Below are 20951 nucleotides of genomic sequence, written 5' to 3' on the forward strand. Positions count from 1 at the left end.
TCGAGTCGATCACAATTGCCACCTCGACTCACCTCAACTCCGAAATTAAGCGACATGACACGCAATCCATATCTTCCCGATAACCTTGGCAGGTGACGTTGAAGAAGCATGAATTCCTAGTAGAGAATAGCATCTAGATCGTGGCGTCTGTTTCCATTCCTGTATCCCGAGTCGAACAACTTTATCTTTATTTCCTAGTCCAAAACCATGCGTTTTAGCCCAGAAGCGGCTCTGCCAGAGCCCCAGCATTGCGCAGCAGATATTCTACAAAAAAATGATCACCTCAAGGCTCGAGTCCTGGTCTTGTCACCGGCTACACCGAACTCGTCTATCTGGGTTCAAGTTTGTGGAGAGATATTACGGTGGCTCGGGAATGCCGATCCCAACGCTAACACTAACACCAACGCTCAAGATGGTTCTTGAGGCCTTCATTCAGAGCGCTACAGTAGCCATGATCAAACTTTGATCTGATAAAGCATTTTGAGCAACAGTCTAGAATATCCGAACGGGCTGAGGGTTCTATACATAGCATACCTGGTCTTTGATGTTCAGTTGTCTATTTGCTGATCGATTTTAATCATGTGCAAAAGAATAGATACATCTAGTTATAGCACCAGTATGTTAACGTCTTCCTGGCATAATGTCTTACCACTGCTTCTTCCAACCAATGATTGCTATACACAATACAACACAACACGACAAGAATAATACTTTTCAATGACCAACAATTCGCCCTCGCAGGGTTTGCTTTAAGCGCTCTCCTTGATCCATCTAGGTAGCCTGCAAGTCAGCTTCAGGTACATTAACTCCACTGTTTCACATAAAGTCAATGCGGTTGTTATTTCCATCGATGGGACAGCCTGAACTCGACCAAGCTGACCCGCCGACCCTCACGGCCACGATCGGATCAACATGTTTGGATATCAAAGCTTGTTTGTTTTACGTGGAGCTTATCGTACTTTACAGGTCTTCTTGTGTTAAACCCAGATTAAGTTAACCTCAATCGTCGAATCGATTCTACCTTGCCATCGCAGTCTCCCAACTGTCCATACATATTGCACATTGCTTACCCTATACCCAGCTTAATGCAAATCAGCCCAAACGTTGTATATCACAGTCATTACTATCGTTCAATGCAAAACTTGAAGACTCATATAGGTGAGATACGAATCGTATTTGTAGACTTGAATTCTGTGACCTTGCCAAACTATAAGTGAGCATTATTGCTCAGCTCTGGGGCTATAGCGCTGGCAGGCAAGTGAAGTAGCGACACCACTAGGTTACAATGACCCAGGTAGAGACATTTGTATAGAAAAACGTCAAGCAAATGATAGAAAATGGAAAAAAGCTTCCTCGGACGTTGTCATACATCGCTAGAAAACAAAATAGATCAATCACTCGGGCGACCTGCAAACACAATGTGATACAGCATCCACCACATTTCTCGAAGCAAACTTTTGCAACCTCGTGTAGCATTCTGAAGCGTTACCAAAACGAAACAATATAAGTCCCCATAGCTTTCTTTCAATCCTTGATAAACGCCCATGTAGGGGTATGAATGTTACCAGCCAACCAACCATGTGCCCTATCCAGAGCTTCAAACATGGGCGCTTGGAAGCCCCGTTTCTCTGTTTCACGAAGCGCACAAGCGCCGAGATACAATCATTCGTTCTTACATCGAGGTTTAATCCAATGTCCAGACTAAGAGCTTCGGCCTGGAGAGAACCCTGCTTGGCAAGTGAAATCAAGATCCCTACTGGCTGTGCTTAGTCCTGGATGTTCGCATCTAGACCACCAATCGTCTGATAGGCGAACTCTTCACCAGTGCTAATGCAAGGCAGGTTCCCGTTACCTGTTGCGTGCACCAAAACACCATACTCTGTTTCCAGCTCATACCACAAACCCTACAGATCAGACCAATCGTTCCCACTGCTGGCCGGTGTCCATTTGAAACGAGACGGGCAAGTGCATGAAAAGAGTTACCATACCTCAACAGACCTAAGTGAGGCCGAAACAAAAGCCTCGGCAAATGGTACAAGGTGCATGAATGCCATCCATGGTCATGTGCATGGTCTGGGTACCTCGCTGTCGTAGGTGAGGTGTGCGACTTCCGGGACCAGTCATTAACAAGATAGGCCTGCTCCAGACTGAAAGATGCGACTTGGGGGAATTGATGGGGTGTGTCTGTCAAATTCTTATGCTCACCGCTGGCTCTTACCACAGGTTTGTCTAGGCAAATGGAACAGAAGCAATGGTGTACGGAGCCCACCTTTGTTTGTTCACTGGCACTGGACTTGAATAACGATGACCTGCTCCTCTGCAACGCTCAATCGAGTCAGCTGGCCTAGACCACGTCATACGACAAAGATATGCCAACCACGGCTTCACAGATTAGCCGAGAGGCAGTATCATGAAATTCTCTTGCGTGTCTTAAAGTGCCGTGCATTGGGCGTCTAAGACTTACTGCAGAGTGGTTCATATGCTGCCGCATTTGGAGACCGTACTATCGTGACAGGTAATGTTGTGCTGTCATGTTAGTTAGCACACTACTAGGCTGAGAATGATAGCTTTTAGGTATCTGAAGATGGACCATGCGTAGCCTATGTCGTAAATGAATCGCAGAACCAAGATTGATTAGCAACCGTATACTTTGGCGGTACTAATTAATGTAAAAACGGCTCGATGAGCCAATATGTTGCCCAACTTTAATGACACTGAGCATGGTTGCTCATATGGGGAAGACTTCGTGATATGGTTTTGTGTAAGAAAATCGGATAGAATTTTGTTTGATAGCTGGTAATCCACTCTTTGATTCATCGGCAAATATACATGATCGAGCCTCGACCTAACTTTAACTGATCCCAGCACTCTATTGCTACGCATCCTCCTGCGCCGGAACAAAAGGCTTGCCATCACCAGGGCCGATGCGCACGTCGGCAAAGGTCTGCACTGGTCGGAGGTGAACGGGAGTCGAGTTGGTAGGCTGGTCAGGAATCTTCTTCTCGAGTTTCTACGTAACATGTCAGGAATCCCGTCCGAAATGTATGAATACAGGTATCGTACCATGTTGTCGAAAACACACTTGTTGAGCTTCCACTCAGCAGGGCGGCACTGCCATAGCTGGTGGTTTCGGTCGTCAAGGCACTCCCAGTGCTTGCGGAACTCGGCCAGACAGTGGGTGTTGATGTCCTTGATGCTGTTTATTCGTTGTTAGCTGCTGGTCCCAGCAATGGAGCTCTCTGCGCCCCAATTATATCGCCAGAATGGGTGTTTCGCTGGCTTTTAGAGCACATACACGCTGGTGGCACATCGGGTGACTCGCCGGCCCTCCTTCAAGCACTCAAACTCTCCTCGGCCGGGGTTCTCGTTCTTGCATTGCATGTAATCATCGTTGTAGTCGCGGCATCGGGCGCCGATGAAGAAGGAGGCCGAAAGAAGAGGCGCAGAACTGGCACCGACCTCCTTGACAGCGGGAATATCTGAGGGCAACGGAGTGGTGTCGATAAGCACCTGCTGGGAGAATCTAATGGATCAATCGGTTAGCCAATTATCAGGTGTTGTAGTACCCAATTGCACCCGCTGGCGGTTCCCGAGCAAAGACAAGAGGTAAATCTCAGCAAATAACATACTGGGGCCTTCGGGTAGACATGATGCCGGTGTTCTGCGAAGCTGGTCGTCGAACGTTGCGGTGATTCCAGAATCCGGGAGTGGTTATGTGAGGTCGCTCGGCTAGGATTTGGTAGCGTAAGGTATGAATTGACCTTCTGTGATTGGTTAGAAAGTGGGACAAGGCTGGGTAGCAAGGCTGTGATGGGGCCCCAGTGAACGTAGCTTTGTTTTCGCGTCGCCCAGCTCCAAATATTTTGAGCCGCCAAATAAACAGTGCAAACTAACAAACAACATAGATTTTTCAGCCTTGCGATTCTGAAAAAGCCCGATCACGACTTTCGGCCCATTGCGTTACATCAACCATTATCGTATCCAGCTCTTGATTTATCATCTCAACCCGGATTTTGTCCCGGTAACGCATATTGTTAGCTAAAGTTCAGGCTTAGCTCTCCGACCGACAGCTATCAAGTCAGAAGCCGCAACACTATCGCAACCATGTCGCTCTTTGGACAGGCAAAGCCGTCGCTATTTGGGCAGTCTCAGGCTACCCAGGCTTCTGCCCCAGCTCAAAATACAGGATTTAGCTTTGGCCAGTCGCAACAACAGCAACAAGGCGGCGCATTCGGCGCATCGATCCAACAATCACAACCACAACAGATGCCAGCTCTATCTCAGTCTCAAGCTCAACTCTCCAACTCTCTATGGCAGCCTGGAAAGGAGACACCTCGTATGTTCTTTGACGAAAAACACATGTGAAGCACAGCACTGACTTCTACTCAGACCAGAAGCCGATCCTCGAGCAAATGAAGCTCGTCACTGAAAAATGGGATCCTGCGAACCCCAACTGCGTCTTCAAATATTACTTTTACAACAAGGTCGACGAGAGCCACGTTCCTTACTACAAGCCCCAGCCCCATGAGGACCCACGGGAATGGGAAGAGGCTCTACAGAACAAGCCAGCCCCTGGATTTATGCCTGTGCTGTGCTCCGGATACGCTGGGGTCGCTGACCGTCTCAAGACACAGAAACGCGCTGTTTCTGACTTCAACACCCGCTTGCACCAGATCAATGGAAGTCTAGACGCTGTCCTCCAGCGCCACGAGCTGGAAACCGAGGTTCGAGCCGTTGCGGCCCGTAGACGACAAACAACCATTAGTGAACGATGCCTGGCGCTTGCTGCGCGAGTGCAAGTTCTCCGAAACCGTGGCTATGCTCTCAGCGGCGATGAAGATGATCTCAGCAGCCGACTACAGAACTTGGAGCGGGAAGTACAGGATCCTGCTGTAGGCGCGAGGGAAGAGGAGCTTTGGAGTCGCCTCATTGTTCTGCGAGGGTACGCTGATCAGCTTAGCAAGGAGATGGATAAGCCAAGTGGCATTGAGGAAGAGACCATCGATCCGGATCGAGAAGCCAAGGCGAAGCGGGTAAGTCAACACCTCCACCATGTTAACAGTACATTACTGACTCCTTATCTAGGTACTAGAGGATTACGAGAAACAGATCCAGCACATCAAGAAGGAGCTCGAGGCCCTAGCAGTTGACTATTCGGACTGGGACAAGACCAGAAACCCACACTCAAAATAGATGGGCTTGAATAGGGTAAATTGTTTAGCGGTAAAGGCAGTACGGATCAAGGGCAGACAAGTGTCTGAAACAGGATCTAAATTGGCGACATAGAGTTGGAGTAAGGATTGGGTATTCATCCTAGGCGTCACAGGATGTGAAACATTAATCTTTGTAAAGTCCGAGAACAATATTGATACAGCAATGATACCACAACAACGGTTTTTTTTTTAAAAAGTAGAGTTAGCAAAAAAATGCCAAGGCATGTGTTATTGCCGAGAGTCATGTTATTGCGCGGCTTTTCCCCGCGTCTTGAAAAATATATTGGTACAGATTAATCATGAGTCTTCCGTCCGTTCCATCTAAACCGGTTTTATCGTACATGGCGTGCTGGCAAAGCCATCGTCCGCAAGAATCATAATGCCTTTCACTGTCTTCGCATGAACCGCTCTACGTTTACACAACGGATGATCGTAGTCTAGAGGATCTTGCCGACAAGGTCGAGAGCGAAGGGAGCTAGAACATTGTTAGCGTCAATTTGCGCAGGAAACGAGGGTCATTTGGACATACAGAGGTACAGAAGAACAGCGGTGGTGATGGCACCCTGGACAGTAAAGGCAGCATCGGCCTCGAGGGCGCGGATCTCCTCCTGTGATTGCTGAGGGGGGGCGACTGTTAAGGATCAGTTTGCTGTCCATTATCAATATTGAGATGAGACATACATCCTCCGAACATTTTGTTTATTTAATTAGAGAAGAAACGGTTGGGTTGAGGAGTAACAGTCGTCGGAAACTGGTAGATTGAGGTATGATGCTATCTCGATTTGCTGTCATGGGCCAAAGAATTTTGAACAAGCGCGGTTCATGTCCAAATGAGCGCTGGCCAATCAAACCCTGCGAATAATACCTGGTCGTTCCAGCTCTTATCGATAGCACCCACCCACTATGTCATTCTCGTTCTTGGGTGAAGCAAAGATGTTCGAAGGCAATGACATTAGTAGGTTGCCATGAAAAAAGACGACTTGACTAGGTTCTCAATGCAGCAAATATGCGCAAGATAAGCTTGATTCAAACATGAATGGAATTTCAACCCTCCAACGGGTTCCCGCTTGTCAGCTTCTTTCTAGCCTATTCATGCACTTCAACAACAACCAGCAATTTATTCACAGGTACTAATCATGACAATGATTGTGGCCAATATCGAGGGTATCATCCCTCTGAATCTATTCATTTCGTAATCATAAAATTGCAGAACATGACTTCCGCATAACGCTTTTTCTCTTCTATATACCATTTCCCAGACCCATTGACTTTACCAAAACTTACGCCTCAAAAATCAAGGCAACACCATCGTCACCAGCTGTGACGACCCTCTCTCCTGTCTGACCTTGGACAAAGCCCAGGACACCGCCGCCCTCACCATCACCACGGTGACCCTTCCACTCCTTCTGCAGACCGGCCTCGGCAGCTGTGGCAGTGGCATTGGGGTTTGTGGCACCAGCACCTCGGAGATCCCAGCGACGCACGGCGCCGTCCATACCGCAGCTGGTGAGTTGCCATGAGTTAGGGATGAACTCGAGCTTGACAATGGCGTGATCCTCGTGAGCGCCAGAGATGTGTCTTCGGACGGCGAAGCGGCGGGTGGCGTCGTAGACAACGATGGAACCGTCGACAGAGCCAGCTGCAAGGAGGGTGGATGGTGGTGTGGTGGGAGTTGTGACGAGAGCAAGAGACTCGATGCTCTCGGATTGTGTGTGCAGGGCGGCAAGAATCTGGCCACCAGCAGTGGCAGCTGACTGAGAAGCAGCTTTACCTCCAGCACGAGCACGAGCCTGAGGCTGGGATCCACTGGGGGCGAGTCGTGGAAGAGATACAATCTTGATGGCTCCAGTAGCACCTCCAACGGCGATAAAAGCACCCTTGGGGTCAATGGCAAGAGAGTAAAGACCACCCTCAACCTCGAAACGTTGATCATCAGCGGTCAAAGCTACAGCAGTCATGCCGTTATCGCCAACAAGATTCTTGGCTGTGGCCTCACCCCAGACATCCCAGACGTACAAGCTACCATCCTCAGAAATGGTGGCCAGAAGAAGACCATCAGGTGTCCAAGCACCAGCAGTACAGCTGCCAGTGTGGAGGAAGTAGGACTGAACGATCTGGAGGGGGTTGGCCTGGTCTGTAGGGTCAACTGTGTAGACCCAGACGGAGCCATCAGAAGCACCTAGAGCGACAGTGTTGGGGTTTGTGGCAGAAGGGCAAGGCACAAGCCAGTTCACCTCGGGCACTTCTTGCGCCTCACCAAGGAAATCCATCTTGAGCGCATCGGCTGAGAAGGTCGCCTTCCAAGCGCGCAGCCTTCCGTCAAGACCACCACTGACGAGCACATCTCCTCGAGGAAGAGTCCAGGTAAGTGTGTTCACTGAGTCTGTGTGACCGTCGAGGCTGAATAGAGAGTCGACTTGGGTGCTCTTGAGGGCGTCTGCGGTGGGATCGCTCGAGTAACTAGCAGGAAGCGGAGGTCGCGACTGAACGGAGGCGGTGTTGAAGACCCATCCTGCACCGGGGGCGTCATCCTCTTGACCGGCTGAACCACCAACGGCGATGATGGAGGGGTGCTGGGGATGTTGAGCGATGGTGAAGAGAGAGTCCTTGGGTTCGTCAAAGTAGCCGATAGAGTCGTTTTGGAGCAAGATCTCCTCGTTATCGGAATCCATAGCAATATCCTCATCGGCGGCGATTTCCTCGGCGGCATCATCGGCAGCGAGCATATCCTCTTCGAGATCTTCGTCGACAGGCTCTTTTTGATCGCGGGGGTTAGAGGACGACATGATGGCGGGGTAATTTAATTAATGAGCTTCAATATGTTGTGTTGTTTGAGCAAATGGAAAACCTTTGGAGATATAAGGAAGATTACAAAAGAAAAGAAGATTGAGTGTCTAGAACGACGCTTGAGGGGAAGTTTGTTCTCAAGTTTGTCAGTCGAAGCTTGCTTGATAAGCAGGCAAATGTTTTTTTCAACTTTTTTTTGGTTGACGGGACGAGGATTTTTTTCCTGACTGCGGGGTGGTGGCGGTCCTTGCAGCCCAGCTCTTTACTCAAAATGGATCATGACCGAATTGTACATCAAAAGGCTGCGGGCCAAGTTTAACTTGTGCTTTTATTACATTGTTTGAATATTTATCATTTAGTATGGTTATATCGCTACTTCGAAATGAAAGAATCAAAATGCATGTGCGGTTATGGCAATAATAAAACAAAATCTGAATGCCCATCCATGACCACCAACAAGATAAGTGGCAGGTGTTGTTCTTAGACCCGGAGAAGAACTATAATCCAGATATCACTACTGTCACTGTTGTAAATAGTCTCTTCGGTTTAGTACTCGGGATTAATATCATCCAAGATCCAGTGAAACATACAAGATCCAATAGGTTTGAAGGAGCTTAATTAATTATACATTATTGAGTGCCTCGGAAATGGGGACTATTCTACCCATGTACGGTGTACCTACGATAACAAGGAGTAAACCATCATGAGCCCCGCGTTTGGTAGGATCTCAATCGCTTGTTGCAAGGCTGTCTGTAACAGCGAACCAGGAATCGACCAATGTAGAACAGCAGAAAGGTATCTTGCATGCGCCAACAACGCCCGAATGCATGTCTCAAATCTCTAAAACCTCAACCCAGTTGTTCTCCGACTGCTTTCTGTTCCAGCGCTCTTTTGCAGCCTGGCGCATTACTCTCTCCTCCTCTCCAACTTCGTCGGCCTGCGTCGCCATCTCACGAATATGATGCTTGAGACCCGACGAAAACATCTTATACCATCCGCCGTGAATCTTGCAGCGTTTGCGCTCGCACATGCCGCGCACTTCGTCGCCTTCTCCTAGTGGATCATCAAGTCGAGCCGCTTTAAAGATGACCTCACCCTCTGGTGACTTGGCAAAAGCCTCGAACGGATCCCGTGCACTGACGGTGTCGAGACGTTGATCATAGCCGCAAATATCTTCTTTGAACCGGCCCTTGTCGATGGCTGCTTGGCGACGCTCGTGAGCGAACTCGAGGAGAGTCAGCATCTTGTGGCATAGAACAGTCTCCTCTGCTAGCTGGAATCGCGCTGCGGCGGCCTTTTTGAGAAACTCTTTCTCCTCATCAGAGAGATGTAACTCGTCGTCGTTTTCGCCTTCTGAAATAACTGTCAATCATTTGTGCAGTACACATTGTATAATAACTCACCCTTTCCACTTCCGTTGGCGGCTTTTGTTTCGCCTGAGAATGGTTGCTTGACCAATCGCCAAAGGCCATTCTCGTCGAAACCTGAAAGACCGCTCCCCAAAAGTGCCATAAATTCCTCCTGAGTGAGCCGGTCATTGCTGCCTCCCTTTCCCTTTCCCTTCGGCAGTTTGGCTACCTCGCGCTCCCACCATGTTTGCGCATGTTCGCTGGTGCAAAAGGCGCTTGGCTCCTCATCGGTTAGCCGGGCAGCTTTTCGACAACCGCCCAGTGAGCATGTCTTTTTGTATATGGTCTTGAGGTCACCAGTTGTGCAGAGCGGACAGATAAACCTCTCGATCAGCGACTCGCCAATCTCTTTGTTCAAGTCGATACATTCTCCATGGTACCAATCTTCGCAGTTTTCGCAAAATATCATCCATCGATGGTCATCTGCACCACGACAAATGCAATACGGTCCATGGTCAGACTCTTCTAATTCGGATCCTGCTGATTCAGGGGCCTCTCCTGAGGTCGAACCAGACTGCACAGATTTGGCTTTCTTTGCCGCTCTTGGCCCGCCAGTATTATTAGAGCGCTTGCCGGGCTTCTTTATAGTTGAAGCAGTGCCCTTCTTCTTTGCTGCTGTTTGGGCGCCCATGCTGGTTGGTTGTTCGATAGAGGTTGAAGGATGGAGAGGAGATTTGGAGGAGAGATTTTGAGCAGCTGATAGGGCTTGTGCTGTGGCATCGCTTTTTGCGTCATTGCCAAAAGTTTCTGAGCGATAATTCTCGCTTTGTCCTAAGTTTGATGATTGTTCCATTGTGGAGCGTCGGCGCGTATGTATAATTGCCAACTTAGACGCAATCACAAGCTTTTATTGGATGTATAGGTCACTTGACATATATATGATTGTATCGCAGAACTGAGAAGCAATTGTTGAAACGGTATCCCTATCAAGAACGGTTTGTCAAGACTACTCGTTAAAACAACAAGTTCAACTTTGATGTAAGTTGCAGCCACTGAAGGAGGTTATGGATGGGAATAGGTACATGGCCAAGACGAATGACTAATCACAGCACAAGCCACCACGGTAAAAGCCCGGACCCACGCATTTGGAGCTTATGACAATCGAAAGATGTAAGTTTACGTAGTTGATGGCTTTTACATGAGCTTCACCCAACTTATCCATTGAGGCAAATAACCATGCCGAACTCGGTCGCGACGTCAAAAGCCCTCAGGGGACTGTTCTCATCTCTCTCGACACGGCAATGTCAACGATGTTTCTCGAGCAGCGCTCTTCAGCCTAAGCAGCTCCGACCAACCCTCCCACGAGCACCGATGCAGTCGAGACAGCCTATTACTCAGCGCCGAACGAAGTACAAGACTATCGAACAGGCCAAGAGCCGATACAGCAATGGGGTATGAATTGGACAAATCCACGGAAAATGCGATACAACATGAGCGATCAAAAAGCTGACAAATGCGCAACAGCCATTTTCTTGGAAGGCCGGGTTTCTGTTCGTCGGTACTTGCGGCCTGTTGGTGTGGTACTTCGAATTCGAGAAGGAGCGCATGCAGCGCAAGAGAATAGCCGAAGCTGCTAAGGGTGTGGGACGACCAAAGGTTGGCGGAACCTTTGAGTTGGTAGATCAGGATGGCAAGCCTTTCACAAGCGAGATGATGAAGGGCAAACACTCTCTGGTATGCTGAAAGAATCGGGCAATATAGCCCAGCTCATGTGTAGCGTTGGTTTCTGACTTGCTAGGTCTACTTTGGCTTCACTCGATGCCCCGATATCTGCCCCGAAGAGCTTGACAAAATGGCAACTATGCTGGATATTGTTGAACAGAAGGCTCCCGACGCACTTCTCCCCATCTTCATCACATGCGACCCCGCCCGCGATACCCCCAAGGCTCTCAAGGAATACCTCAGCGAATTTCACGACAAGTTCGTCGGCTTGACCGGTACATACGACCAAATCAAGGACCTCTGCAAGAAGTACCGTGTATACTTTAGCACACCGCAAAACGTCAAGCCCGGACAGGACTACCTGGTGGATCACAGCATCTACTTTTACCTCATGGATCCGGATGGTGACTTTGTGGAGGCTCTGGGCAGACAACATTCACCCCAGCAAGCAGCTGCCCTTATTCTTGATCACGTCAAGGACTGGAACGACAAGAAATAAAGTGTTGGCTACCTATCTAGCTGTCATAAAAAAACTGGCGTGGATTGTACGATGACAAGATATTGCGGGTTTTGTAAAGATATTGTACCATCAAAATCATTGACTCATAGACGCATACTGTGATGTATTAACCACTCAATCAAATGTAAATATAGACTCTTTAACGCATAGAAAAATATGAAACCTATAAGATTGTTTCATAATCCAATAATAGTAGTGATTTTCCAAGCTGTTGTTTGTTTAAGCTGATCAATGCTCGGCTCATATTAATGCCATACTAATGTGGGCGGGTCTTGCCGACGAGCGCTCTTATCAACCATGACTCTAACAAGCTGGTAACTCGCGACTACCAAGGTAACTTGGAAGAAACAGCCACTTTCAAGCGCTTTGTTTTGTTTTGTACTGCATTCAAACTGTCCGATTTCATGCAATTATTCTTTACATACACGCAGACTTGATCCTTCTCTCTGGCATTCGGTACCTGAATATGCAACGTTTCGGTGTCGTCGGCCAATGCCGATTCGCTGCACGTCGGTTAACGCAGCCTCGGTATGTCGCGCCGTTAGCAGCGACAGCCCTGAGGGCTTCATGTCTATCGCAAAGGACATTCCATACATCTCATACCGCTCTGTCGAAACCAAAGGGGTCATTGGGCGTCAACCCGAATAACTTCGAAGAGCCTACCGATCTGGCACGCAAGATATTCTCTGAGTTCGCTTTTGCATTTGAGTAAGTCAACAAAGCTTTCATCTACAGCTCCTTCACCGTGTACGACATGTGTCGATATCAAAAGGACATTATTGCTAATCTATCCCAGTATCGATGGCGTCTTGTATCAGGGTCGCGACAGGGTGGATGGAGCTGACAAGGTTATCAAAATGCTCAGAAGCAATGGCATCAGATACGTCTTCTTAACAAACGGTGGTTGCGTTCCCGAGAGCAAGAAAGAGGAAAGTTTGCAGGAGCGACTGCAGATCCCCAAGCACGAGGACGCTATAAAGGGAAGAATGATTCTTTCGCATACGCCAATGAGTGGTTGGAGTGAAGATATAAAGAACGATGGCACGATTCTGATCACAGGTTCTCATCCTGAGAAAGCTAGACAGATTGCTCTTGAGTAAGGATTACACATATGAGTTCTGTATCTGCGCTAACTAGTTGCAATAGTTATGGCTTCAAGCGCGTCGTCACCCCAGCAGACATTCTTGCTGAGTGTGGTGATGTGTTCCCCTTTGAGCATATTGAGGGCGAGATTAACGGCAAACCTGTGCCACTGCCTGATGGCAAGCGGATCCCTCTGCTCAAAGACCCTTATAGCACAAACATCCCCGCAAATGCCCTCAAGATTGACCATATCTTTATCTGGAACGACCCGAGAGATTGGTCTGTTGATATCCAACTCATTCACGACTTGTTGATCTCTCACCAAGGCTATCTCGGCACTGTTTCGAACTTGAACGGAAATGAGAAGCTACCCAACAATGGATGGCAGCAAGATGGACAGCCCGGGCTGTGGATTTCCAACCTCGATCTGCTGTGGAAGACAAACTACCCTGTGAATCGATTTGGAACAGGCGCTTTCATGGAAGCCTTGAAGGGAGTATGGTCCACGACGACCAACGGAAAGGAACTTGAGTACAGTGCTCTTGGCAAACCTTCCAACCACACCTACAGGTACGCCCACGAAAGGCTACTGCAATACTACCACGACATGGCGTGCAACCGCGGTCAAAGCCCTGGGCATGATAAGTCCAAGTACCATCCTCTCCGCCGCGTCTACATGATCGGCGATAACCCGGAAAGCGATATCCGGGGAGCTAGCGAGTTCGAGGCAGAGGATGGAACCGAGTGGGTGCCCATCCTGGTGCGAACAGGCGTCTGGCGACAGACTGCGACAGAGAAGGAGCCCCGGTACAAGCCGGTCGTCATCGTAGACGACGTGGTAGATGCCCTGGTCTGGGCGCTCAACAATGAGGGCATCAAGGCTGATAGGGAGTGGGTCTTGTCTGCTCTATCGCATACGAAGGGTTACGTTAAGCTGCCGCCGCTGGAGGATGGCGTGCATAATGGCGATCTGGAAGTGGGAGCCAAGTACCCCAGTGAGTTGGAGGCTACTGAAGCGAAGTTGTAGATAATAAACATGTTTGAATTGCGATATATCTCTTGGGATACTTGCTGTTGACTCTTTGTTATCATTGACTGTTGCGTCTATATGTCCAGTTCTCCTGTCAACGTTGAACTACTAAGTAGACTCCTGATAGAGCCTTGCTTCAGCCCTATTTCCTGGCGCAGGAATGAGCTGATTCTCTATGAACTTTTGTTACATTTACCGAAACGGTTAAGAACTTGTCCATCGGACATACCGACATGGAATTTGCTGCAGCTGTTGTTGGCGCTAGCATGTTCGCATGCAGCAACCTTGCAACATCACCAGCTCGTTTCAGCTCACTTGTCGAGGAAGAATCGATTCAATTGTTTAAAATAAAGCACACTCGTGATATGAACCAAAGTATAAAATGCATAGCTAATTTTCCAATTGGATATCCATGATGTGCTCAATAAACTTTCTAGCTTGCATAGAGACGGCAACAAGTTTACCAGATTGAACACCCATGTTAGTGGTTGGGATTATCTTGACAAGGATAAGGCTCAGCACGTTTTAGAAACCTGGTCTGCAGCAGTGGGAATGTCTTGATCACACTGATTGAATACATAGTAAGATGGTTGGTTGCCTAGCCCCCTCGCGGGGAGGGTATCCATGAGCTCCCGCCTTCTTCTAGAGTCTCTCGACCTATAAATCGTTCGACTCTTCCTTACCCATATCGCCAGTTACCTGCCCTCCAACCAACTTAGCTTCTCTATTCTCATAGACATCTAGCGATCATTGCTTGAAAATGGAACCCAACGACAGTTCATCCAATGCCTTGAGCAGCCTCTACGAGGCGATTGGTCTCAGTGAAGGCGACACCACGATGCGCTGCTTTGGTCAAGCCCAAGGCGATACATACTGTGTCACTCCCTTGCCGAAGACACGAAAACCGACAATGAAAAGGCTTTTACAGAACTTGGCTCGTTATGAGCTTGGTAGCGAATGTCCAGATGCAGCCCTGACGGTCGAAATGACTCTTGCTGAGTTGACCAAAAATCTCATCTGCTTTAGGCCTATCAAACCGCATGCAGTCAAATTCGAAATTCACAGAAAGAGTTATAAAAACAATATGGAATATGTTTACTTCTTGTTGACCTCGAAGTTCGAAAGTTGGCAGCTGGAGAGAAAGGCCGAGAAGCAACGGAACAATCGACAGCATACACCAACTCGAACTTTACAAAAATCATTGACTAAACTCAATGGTCATGAGAGCAACTCAAAGAACGTAGGACGTTCTAGCGAAGATGCATATGATTCCAGCTATGGAGACGGCGAGGAGACAGACGATGAAATCAGTAAGGAGGAAGACGACGGACGCAGTGAGGAAATGGACGATGAAGACGTGTTCGACACAAGGATACGAGAGAAGCTCCAAAGACCCAAATTAGTCAGGGAGAGTCCCCAGGTTGAGCGAGATATACTGGTGACGCCAGTGAGGTGCCGGCGTGAAGGAAATCGACGCATGATTCACAGCGGCACAAAAGCAGCAAAAGATTCTTTCGAGTCACCATCATCTATGTCCCCCAGCGACGATAAATTCCTCGTTTCACCTGCATCAGTCACTTCTCCGGATCCCAGCGAGCTGTTCACTCCGTTGTTGACTGTCTCGACACCCGACTCACTTGCCAGCACCGTAGGGTTTGAATCTCGACGGTCTTCTTCTAGAATTTCGCATAGGAAGCGACAAGATGCGAGCCCGACACGTGGGGCAGAATCCACGGATCTGGACATTCTCTCAAAAGACATAAGGCGAAAGTTGAATCTGAGCGGGAGTATCCCTGGCAATGAGGAAGACTTTGACGATGAGGGCAACTCTGATACCCAGAGTCAAGATTCTGAATCAGACAAAGAGGCTGCAACCCGCCCAAAGCTTCGTCAACCCATAATATTTTTCCCGAAGAATCAACCTGTTCACAAAATTCTCAAATACATGAGACAGTCACCAGGTGAAAAGGGATTCGGGTCTGGCTATATATACGGCTTCACCGATCCAACAGTACGGGGCCATCATATCAAAATCGGATATACCGGTGGTGGTCACGATAGAATGGAAGAATTCAAGACATGCGAGTACGAACCTTCTGTCGAATTCAAAGTATACATGCCATATGCAAGCATGAAAATGGAAGGTTTGATTCACCGCACCTTACACATGGAAGCAGAGTACGCGTCTTGTCCAGCTAAATCGTGCGAGACGAAGCACAGGGAGTGGTTCAAGATATCGAAGCGTGAGGCAAAAGAAGTTGTCGAAATATGGAAAAAGTTTAGTGAGCTGATGCCATACACCGAGACTCGTCAACTGAACGACATCTGGCAGGGCATTACGACGGCTCAGCTAGCTAAGCCTTGGTCATCAGATGCCAAGGTGTGGTTGAAGGAAGAACTGCTTACAATAGTGTCAAAGGAGAAAAGGCTGGCAAAGCTACAGGATAACTTGGACAAGAAGAAGCAGGAACGAGAGGGCATTAAGCAAAAGTTGCTACAAGCCGAAGAAGACGAAGAGCGTCTTCGAAAACAGTTGGAAGGATTGGCGATTGGTAACAGGTAACAAGTAAGTTGGGCTGAGGGTATTTGAGAATGTTTGATTGGTGCTATCCTGTATTGTGAATTGGGATATAGTGTGTCTGTCTTGAATAGGTTAGTAGTTCATGTATTAATTCAAGCTATTCTGATAATCTGAAAACTGGTGTAGCCCAAGAAGTCAGTGAGTGTCACCTACAAGATCGATGTAGCATGAACAAGATATTGAGGAACTCCGTATACCTAGCTTGTATAGGTAATTCCCCATAGATGGAAGAGCAACATCGCAAATAGCCTATTGTAGGCTCTTCAGATGATTAATTGACACTATGCCGAGAGTAGCCTCTAAGCTTGAGGGTACAAAAATAAACAGCCTGCGAAGTCTGGCCTGAGTACCGGAAGCTGTCCTACTAATTTCGTTCCTTATGCTTCTAGCGCTGAGGCCCTTTTACGGTTTCAACACCCGAGAGCGGGTCAGTAGTGTTCGGGGCCGGCAAGATGGGATCCGAGAGGCCAGGGTAAGAGACCGGTTTGGATCAATCGAGACCAAAGCGATGGTGATGTATGCACAAAAGAGGTATATAGAGCACAGCAAAGGACCCTTCTTTGTCGATATCGTTCGCAGACCCCTGGAGCCTTTGTCTTGGCGGTGAAGCGGAGCACTGAAGGTAGCATGTGAGACACTACCCAAAGCGCTACCGAAGGGCGCCCAAAAGGGTATAACGTCACCAAAACTACGTCACCCCTGGTAGAGGCTCGGTCTGGACTCTAGGGACCTCTCCATCTGAACGGCTTTTTTTTCTCTCTTCGCCTACTTGCGACTGGTTTCTTGTTTTGTGATAGTTTTTGTGTGTGAAACTTTGGAGGACGAACCAATTGTTACTGGGAATTCGCAATGTAGATAAATGACATGACGTGGAAAGGCTCTTGGCTGCCTGGATCTACAGTACATTACATTGCATTACATTGCATTACAGTGGACGCTGGGCGTTGATGGCGATGCCTGTGACGTTGATTTAGGTACCGACTTACCTAAGGAGAGCACCCTACTAATTTGGATCCATCCATGCCCGGTCGTCCTCTGTTTAGTCTGATTCTGCGATTGAGATCATGTGGCCTCCTTCCCTTGTGAAACTGGTGTCCTTTCGTTGATATAGATGAATACGACCCAGTCATCCTTATCTCTCTAGTTTCCTTCCATATCTTTCTCCTTCGCTGTACTTATCTACGATACAGACCTAAAAGACTCTTTATCGGTGTCATTTTAAACTTCAATCACACGAATCATCTCACGAACCAGCCAATACGAATAAGTGATTTCCACCACACCTCAAAGTCCCCGGTTCTAATAATCGCACTCCCTTTACTCCGTACCCTGCCAGCCACAAGCGAGCCAGTGACCCTTGGACCACTTTTTTCTTTTAGACGACAAGTCGGGAGGGGGGAAACAATTGACAGGCAGCTTCCTAGTTTCCTTGCATCTGTAGCGACGCCTCAGTTCTCAACCCAGTCTCTTTCTCTCACTCTTCCTCTTCTTGATCTTCCTTTCACCACGGTTCATTCTTTTTTCCTGCATTCTTGGAACACTACCTATACAGAATTCCGCACGGCAGTCAGCATCCACCAACAAAGGCTTTACTTCAACTCAAAGTCAAAAACCCCGCCATGTCTGCTGAGCCGAGCCCCGCGACAAACGGCTCGCCTGCTCAGCAACAGCAGCAGCCTCAGCCTCCCCCGTTACGTTCAGCCCTCAAGAGTGAAGAGGACATTGAACGTCCACTTCCCCCAAGCGGTTCGCTTAAAGGTTAGTTTTAAATATTGTTTGAAAACGGTCGCCGCGCCTTGAGTACAATGCAGCTGTATTGAACCGGCGCAACCCAATCTCACCCAAACATGTGACAGTGCAATGCGAATATTTGGGGAGTCATGTTCAGAGTAGAGCTATGAATGGAAGAATTCGATTGCTTGGCATGATTGTGCCCGTATTACTGCCCAAGTCCTACCCAGTACTATCCCAACACCTTCGCCCTTCCCTTTCACCCTCGGGGTTTGAGTGAAATTAGGAGCTAACAGACCACAGCAGTCCAGATTGCTGAACCTGAGTCTGAGATCCAGACACTCGAGGATGACTCCCAGCCTACAAAGCAATTTCATACCAACCTCCGACGGCGCCTAAGCGGCAAGCTTCCACCTTCTCAACTTCCCAACAGCTCTTCCAGGTCCTCCTTGAGCGACAGCCCTTCCACCAGTCGCGCGCCCGAAGAACCTGCTCCGACTTCGAACCCCTCTTCGCACCACCATCACAGTCACCGCCGTCAGTATTATAGTGAGAAACTGCTTGCCCAGGTGGGGGATTGGTTGGAACATGAGCGTGCCAAAGCACATGCTAGGAAATCAAAGAAGACGAGCCGCCGCCGCAAGTCCAAGTCGCCCAACAAGGAGAATCAGTCCAAGAGCACTGGAGAAAGTGAGCCTGCAACCGCCTCAACATCCGCGCAAGGATCCGAACAGAGCAACAATGGGCGTCCCCGCTCTGATTCTGTCGACTCTGACTCCAGTGATACCTCTTTTGATAGGCTCCAGCGTATCTTGGAAGAGTCTCTAGCGCATATGGGCCTTAATGGACTGCCTCACATGGCCCCTAAGATGGCCCGACCAAAGCAGCGAAAGGTTCCTTCTCGATCTTCTCTGCTTGGCCCTTCTTCCGATACCGAATATGCTGATGGTGATGCCATTGTGCCTAGCTGTGATGTTTGGCTTGATAACACCAAGACAATGAGCTACGCTGGTGGCAATGCAGATGCTGAAGATCAGGACATCAACGACACTGATATCAAGGCCGACAAAGGGAAAGAGTGCTGGCTCAGCTTCAAGAACGAAATTATTCGCATCGCTCACACTTTGAGGCTCAAGGGATGGAGGCGTATCCCACTAGGTGGTGGTGACAGCATTTCTGTCGTGAGGTTGAGCGGTGCCCTGACCAATGCTGTCTACGTCGTCACGCCTCCCAAGGAAATTGATGAGACCGATGGCAAGCGAAAGCCTACCAAGGTCCTGCTACGCATCTACGGGCCTCAGGTCGAGCACCTCATTGATCGAGACAATGAACTCTCAGTTTTGCAAAGGTTGGCGCGCAAGAAAATTGGACCCAGATTGCTTGGTACTTTCCAAAATGGCCGATTCGAGCAGTACTTCGAATCTATCACGCTTACTCCAATGGACCTCCGAGACCCGGACACGTCTCGCTCGATTGCCAAGCGAATGCGAGAGCTTCACGAAGGCATTGATCTGCTTCCCCACGAGAGGGAAGGTGGCCCTGCCACATGGAAGAGCTGGGATCAATGGTTGGACAACGTAGAGCGGATCGCCACTTATCTCGACAACGAGTATGAAAAGCACGTTGAAGGTCAGCACGGCCAGCAGGACTCTGTTGCTCATGCTTGGAAGTCGCGAGGCTATGTGTGCGGAACCACTTGGCCTGAATTCAGAAACATGATGACGAAGTACCGAGTTCATCTCAACAGCTTCTACAAAGGAGGCCAGAGAGAGGTCAAAGACAGCCTCGTATTTGCGCACAGTGATGTAAGTTGTTGTGGCATTGCCTTCATGGGTCTTGGCTAACATATTATCAGACTCAATATGGAAACATTCTTCGCATTCGCCCTGATGACGAAAAGTCACCACTTCTTCAGGCTGCCAACAAGCATAAACAGCTTATCGTCATTGACTTTGAATATGCGGGACCCAACACCCGTGGTCTTGAATTTGCCAATCACTTCAACGAGTGGACGTACAACTACCATGATGCTGCGGCGCCCTGGGCGTGCGACGTGCGGCGATATCCCACACCTGATGAACAGCGTCGCTTTATTAAGGCTTATGTCGATCACCGTCCCCGGTTCCAAGGCAGCAACTCCACACCCCGACTGGCTCCCGTTGATAGTAACGCCTCCAGCGGCATGTCAACGCCACTTGCGACACCTGGAAACCCTGCTGCTAACAGCTCAAGCTCCATTGTCGAGTTCATGCTTGATGCGCGAGTGCCCCCAGGAGGTTGGAGCGCTGCGGAACGAGCCAACGACGAACAGAGAGACCAGCGCGTGCGAGAACTGTTGGAGGAGACCCGACAGTGGCGCCCCGCCAATCACGCCCACTGGATTGCGTGGGGCCTTGTCCAAGCCAAGATCCCAGGTCTCGATGAGTCTATCAAAGAAGAAGACTTGCTGAGCCCTGATGAGTTCGATTACTTGAGTTATGCACAAGACCGCACCATGTTCTTCTGGGGCGACTGCGTGCGCATGGGACTTGTCAAACTGGAACAGCTGCCACCTAAGCTGCAGCAGCAGGTCAAGACTGCCGAATACTAAGGGTAAGTGTCGAGATCCTGGAGGAACGATGCATGCACAATAGGTGAGCGTGTTCCAAACCAAAGACTGTGTCATGGCTATTTCCTACATCATTATGGAAGACGAGAAGTATACTCGAGACCTTCTTTAGCGTTGTGAAACTCAAGATATAGACTTGATATCCAGCGATTTGCATACATCAATGTTTCCGCTCTTGGAGACGTTGTTTTGCACTAGAAATAGAAAAGATCAATAAATACCATTCGACACACTGCGACTTCATAAATGTATTCTCCATCGTCTGTTTTTCATTTACCGTTGGTTTTATTCTGCTTCAAAGGAAAGGTCGTAAGTCTTTGTAACGTG

The 20951-nt window shown here is 48.7% G+C and overlaps 9 protein-coding genes across 9 annotated transcripts; 5 read left to right on the forward strand and 4 right to left on the reverse strand.

Annotated features, from left to right (window-relative positions):
- Positions 1-2755: 2755 nt before the first annotated feature.
- On the reverse strand, positions 2756-3696 carry FGSG_09547 (NADH-ubiquinone oxidoreductase 20.8 kDa subunit). The gene is made up of 4 exons (XM_011329867.1): positions 3630-3696; positions 3296-3523; positions 3064-3196; positions 2756-3010 (listed from the first exon to the last, which is right to left on the reverse strand). Exons 1-4 carry the CDS (start codon positions 3647-3649, stop codon positions 2876-2878), a joined length of 516 nt encoding a protein of 171 aa, XP_011328169.1. The 5' UTR covers positions 3650-3696; the 3' UTR covers positions 2756-2875.
- A 408-nt stretch (positions 3697-4104) lies between these two features.
- On the forward strand, positions 4105-5193 carry FGSG_09546 (uncharacterized protein; the record flags this gene model as incomplete). Its single annotated transcript, XM_011329868.1, has 3 exons — positions 4105-4336; positions 4390-5033; positions 5086-5193. The coding sequence occupies 3 exons, from the start codon at positions 4105-4107 to the stop codon at positions 5191-5193; spliced, it is 984 nt and encodes a 327-aa protein (XP_011328170.1).
- Positions 5194-5331: 138 nt separating this feature from the next.
- FGSG_09545 (uncharacterized protein) lies at positions 5332-6024 on the reverse strand. Its single transcript, XM_011329869.1, has 3 exons — positions 5895-6024; positions 5743-5844; positions 5332-5688 (listed from the first exon to the last, which is right to left on the reverse strand). The coding sequence occupies exons 1-3, from the start codon at positions 5905-5907 to the stop codon at positions 5651-5653; spliced, it is 153 nt and encodes a 50-aa protein (XP_011328171.1). The 5' UTR covers positions 5908-6024; the 3' UTR covers positions 5332-5650.
- Positions 6025-6381: 357 nt separating this feature from the next.
- On the reverse strand, positions 6382-7999 carry FGSG_09544 (uncharacterized protein; the record flags this gene model as incomplete). The annotated part of the gene is made up of 1 exon (XM_011329870.1): positions 6382-7999. The coding sequence occupies one exon, from the start codon at positions 7997-7999 to the stop codon at positions 6494-6496; it is 1506 nt and encodes a 501-aa protein (XP_011328172.1). The 3' UTR covers positions 6382-6493.
- Positions 8000-8832: 833 nt separating this feature from the next.
- FGSG_09543 (uncharacterized protein) lies at positions 8833-10202 on the reverse strand (the record flags this gene model as incomplete). Its single annotated transcript, XM_011329871.1, has 2 exons — positions 8833-9362; positions 9404-10202. The coding sequence occupies 2 exons, from the start codon at positions 10200-10202 to the stop codon at positions 8833-8835; spliced, it is 1329 nt and encodes a 442-aa protein (XP_011328173.1).
- Positions 10203-10763: 561 nt separating this feature from the next.
- Positions 10764-11600, forward strand: FGSG_09542 (SCO1 protein). Its single transcript, XM_011329872.1, has one exon. The coding sequence runs from the start codon at positions 11202-11204 to the stop codon at positions 11568-11570; it is 369 nt and encodes a 122-aa protein (XP_011328174.1). The 5' UTR covers positions 10764-11201; the 3' UTR covers positions 11571-11600.
- An 848-nt stretch (positions 11601-12448) lies between these two features.
- FGSG_09541 (uncharacterized protein) lies at positions 12449-13701 on the forward strand (the record flags this gene model as incomplete). Its single annotated transcript, XM_011329873.1, has 2 exons — positions 12449-12687; positions 12738-13701. 2 exons carry the CDS (start codon positions 12449-12451, stop codon positions 13699-13701), a joined length of 1203 nt encoding a protein of 400 aa, XP_011328175.1.
- A 2170-nt stretch (positions 13702-15871) lies between these two features.
- On the forward strand, positions 15872-16267 carry FGSG_09540 (uncharacterized protein; the record flags this gene model as incomplete). The annotated part of the gene is made up of 1 exon (XM_011329874.1): positions 15872-16267. One exon carries the CDS (start codon positions 15872-15874, stop codon positions 16265-16267), a length of 396 nt encoding a protein of 131 aa, XP_011328176.1.
- A 1596-nt stretch (positions 16268-17863) lies between these two features.
- On the forward strand, positions 17864-20907 carry FGSG_09539 (uncharacterized protein). The gene is made up of 3 exons (XM_011329875.1): positions 17864-18043; positions 18320-19821; positions 19872-20907. The coding sequence occupies exons 2-3, from the start codon at positions 18850-18852 to the stop codon at positions 20604-20606; spliced, it is 1707 nt and encodes a 568-aa protein (XP_011328177.1). The 5' UTR covers positions 17864-18043; positions 18320-18849; the 3' UTR covers positions 20607-20907.
- The last annotated feature ends 44 nt before the right edge of the window (positions 20908-20951 follow it).

The sequence above is a fragment of the Fusarium graminearum genome, chromosome 4 (genome assembly GCF_000240135.3).
Source record: "Fusarium graminearum PH-1 chromosome 4, whole genome shotgun sequence".
Taxonomy (NCBI): Eukaryota; Fungi; Ascomycota; class Sordariomycetes; order Hypocreales; family Nectriaceae; genus Fusarium; species Fusarium graminearum.

Excerpts from the sequence above, each read along its gene's own strand:
- FGSG_09545 (XM_011329869.1), bottom strand. Across the intron at positions 5,689-5,742 it reads CGCTGTTCTTCTGTACCTCT|CTCCCTTCGCTCTCGACCTT; the intron begins GTATGTCCAAAT and ends ACAATGTTCTAG.
- FGSG_09547 (XM_011329867.1), bottom strand. The coding sequence starts at position 3,649 with ATGTCTACCCGAAGGCCCCA. Across the intron at positions 3,524-3,629 it reads ATGTCTACCCGAAGGCCCCA|ATTCTCCCAGCAGGTGCTTA; the intron begins GTATGTTATTTG and ends TTGATCCATTAG. Across the intron at positions 3,011-3,063 it reads AGTGTGTTTTCGACAACATG|AAACTCGAGAAGAAGATTCC; the intron begins GTACGATACCTG and ends CATGTTACGTAG.
- FGSG_09539 (XM_011329875.1), top strand. The coding sequence starts at position 18,850 with ATGGGCCTTAATGGACTGCCTCACATGGCCCCTAAGATGGCCCGACCA. Across the intron at positions 19,822-19,871 it reads TCGTATTTGCGCACAGTGAT|ACTCAATATGGAAACATTCT; the intron begins GTAAGTTGTTGT and ends ACATATTATCAG.
- FGSG_09542 (XM_011329872.1), top strand. The coding sequence starts at position 11,202 with ATGGCAACTATGCTGGATATTGTTGAACAGAAGGCTCCCGACGCACTT.